The following is a 3,172-nucleotide window of genomic DNA, read 5'->3' as shown; positions in this document are numbered from 1 at the left end:
TCTCTCTCTCTCTCTCTCTCTCTCTCTTTCTCTCTCTCTCTCTTCTCTCGTTCTCTCTCTCCCTCTCTCTCTTTCTCTCTCTCTCTATTTCTCTCTGTCATTCTCTCTCTCTCTTTCTCTCTCTTTCTTTCTCTCTCTCCTCTCATCTCCCTCCTCTTGTCTTTACTACTGTATTTCTGCTTTTCTTACAACAAAACTTTGATCCTGTTTAATATAAATGTAAAACGCAGTTGACCCTTCTCTAACAGTCACCTGTCCAAGAAAATCATACGTTAAAAAAACCCACTACCTACTCTCCCTCCCCTTACGGTTTGAAATATTATTATTATGAAACTGCCCAAAACGTCCACCAGTCTAACACATCCGCTTTCATTTTAGGCTGTGGGTGGTCATCTTGGGGGATTTTAACTGTATTACCGAGAAGCTCTCTTTCCCTGATAATCCCCAGTGAAGCCTGTAGTCCCTGTACAGTGCCACGCTCTGGCTGACATCATTCTGGTCCTGGACTCGTCTGGAAGCATCCAAGCGTCAGGCAAAGACAACTACCCTACTATGCTTCAGTTTGCCGCCAACCTCACAGAACAGTTTACCCTGGGCCCAGACGACATCAGATTTGGCGCCGTTGTCTTCAGCGAAGTAGCAAAGAAGATGTTTGACCTCAAAGATTATTCGAATCATTCAGCTCTTTCTAATGTGAGAACTGGCTTAAGATATCAGTTCGTCTGTGTCCGAGGCTAACCGTGTATACGCCAAATTAGTCCAAACTCTTCTTTTGTCTGGAGTTATTTTCTTCGTAACTTCCATTATAGCTTGTTCACGTTCGTCTGTCCGTAGGAAAAAAAATGGATGATTTATCAACTTACCTATGCTCAAGAAGTTTTGCATGGCACGTCTACTTGCCAGCTACCTAGCAAAAATATTTTCAAGAAATAATCTTGATCCAGTAATAAAAAAAAGTTTCTCTACGACGTGACCAGAAAAAAATTCGCCCAAATGAACGCAAAAAACCCGTTATGAGTAAGGTACAAACACCAAAGCTTGCAGAGACGTGCTACATCCATCCAGATTTATTATGTATTATTAACAATAGAATATGACTGTCACTAAGTAACAAGACATCTTCCTGATACCCCCAATTTCGGGTATATCACACGCTTAGTGAAACTGACAATCACCCGTTGACACCACTCGGAGGAAATCTATCTTACGCCCTCCATGTCCATGATGGGTTCTCTTGTCTTGGATACTTTAGAACATTTTCCCACATATCTTGTACTTCAGCAACCACCCCCCCCCCCCAAATGGTGAAAGTCCAGTGGACACACGTCTGGGTAGTTTGGAGTCCAATTGTGCTCAGTCGGATTGACTGTCCTGTAACCAAAATGTTTTTGACCCAGCCCAGAACAGCTCTGGCGTCATACAGAGCAACCCTACCTTGTTGGAAGGACTGGGTATTTCTCCCTTCATCATCAACAAATTATAGTCCCAAGCTTCCCCAGAACTCTGAGAAGATGACTAGGTATTGGTCAGAATTCACCGAATCACGGACCACCTTTACCTTTCCCAAATTTCGCTGTTTTAATAGGTTGTCTACCTTGTTTTAGTCGGGGATTAGAAAATTATGTTTTTTTCCTATGGACTTAAACCTTTCAAAATTTTAGCCCATCACAAAATGGGCCTTTCGCTGGGAAAGTTACGTTTGTTACAGAACTCCAGTCCGTATTCCCGAGCAAAGAATGCACCCGTCGATTTGGGAGACTTTGTTTCTTGATACGTATAAAGTGAAAAAGCATGTTGTACAGGGGTCAACTGCTTTATCATCTTTCTGTTGTGCAACAGCAATTAATTTTGTCAAAAACGTTATCCCAATGCATGTTCTAACTTTCGGTCAATGTTGATGTCAATTGAGTCCTAAACAAGACGTTTGTTAACACTTCTTTGAACTAACATTTTCTGGTCAGCTTATATTTGGGCCCAATATTAAAAACAGCTCTTTCGGTGCATACACAGGATCACTAAAAATAAATGACTTGCTATAATCTAGCCAACAAATTGCTCATTTTTGAGACAGCAACACCACACTGCCCCCACATTTCAGTGTAAGCTTGTAGATTTCATTCGACGACTTCATTTCCACGCGGAGTCTCGAAAAGTACTCCCCTATCTCTTGAATCATGTTTATTGAATCGTGTTTCTTATACGGGGTGCCCACTACAGCTGGATCGGGCCGATCGCCCAACTCGATCGTCTTAAACTGAAAACAAACACGTTTGTTTTTTAGGCGATCGAGTCGGGCGATCAGCCCGATCGGCCGATTCCATCCGTAGTGGGCACCCCCGTATTAGGTGTGGTGTTGAAGAAAATAATATGTCAACTTGTTCCATGTTTTAGGGGTGTTCTCCTAATCGTCTATCATTATATTAAACCCCGATTTAGGCTAAAATCAAAGAAAACGTGTCGGAACCTTAGTTTTCAGTGCCTTTTATGAACAGACTTTTAGATTCTGTTGGTCATCCAAATTTTAGATTCATATGCAAAGATCTGACAAGACTAAATGGAGCGATTTCATGTTACCTTGTGTTAGCCGCGGATAGACAAAAGTGAATAAGCTATACGACTAGATCTAGTATTACTATAACAAGTAAAAAGAACACTGTGCACAAAATTTTGAGCAATTCTGGAAGAAAAAACATTTTCATCTCCCAAAAAAGTTTTTGACCCAATCTAGCAGTTACACAGTTGAGTCGGATACCGATGAATTATAATTGGAATTCTAAGTGCTTTACACCCGATTTAAATCATTTAGCCATTGGGCTGCTTCATCCCTACCTGTCAGGGCCAACCCGGCTAAAGGCGACAGTAAGAGACTAAGACAAAAAAGTGAAGAAAGAAACACAGACTGCTAGATATAAGACAGACAGACAGACAGACAGACAGACAGACAGACAGACAGACAGACAGACAGAGAGAGAGACAGAGAGACAGAGAGACAGAGAGACAGAGAGAGAGAGACAGAGAGACAAAGAGACAGAGAGACAGAGAGACAGAGAGAGAGAATAGGGAAAGACAAAGGGGATGTTGGGAGGGGGGGCAACGGTGATATAATGTTTTTACTTGCATTGTTAGTTTTGTGTTCTTATAACTAATTATAAATTATTCTGCCTTTCCATTT

At 41.5% G+C, this 3,172-nt stretch overlaps 1 protein-coding gene across 1 annotated transcript in view; it reads left to right on the top strand.

Annotated features, from left to right (window-relative positions):
* Positions 1-441: 441 nt before the first annotated feature.
* LOC101849054 overlaps positions 442-3,172 on the top strand; it is a gene marked incomplete in the record, with an annotated part of 63,754 nt that continues 61,023 nt past the window's right edge. Inside the window, 1 exon segment of the mRNA XM_013083255.2 lies at positions 442-693. Coding sequence (XP_012938709.1) covers positions 553-693 — 141 coding nt within the window.

Source organism: Aplysia californica, unplaced genomic scaffold, assembly GCF_000002075.1.
Source record: "Aplysia californica isolate F4 #8 unplaced genomic scaffold, AplCal3.0 scaffold00221, whole genome shotgun sequence".
Classification (NCBI taxonomy): domain Eukaryota; kingdom Metazoa; phylum Mollusca; class Gastropoda; order Aplysiida; family Aplysiidae; genus Aplysia; species Aplysia californica.
Note: the sequence above shows the minus strand (reverse complement) of the source record. Positions and strands in the feature narration are given on the sequence as shown.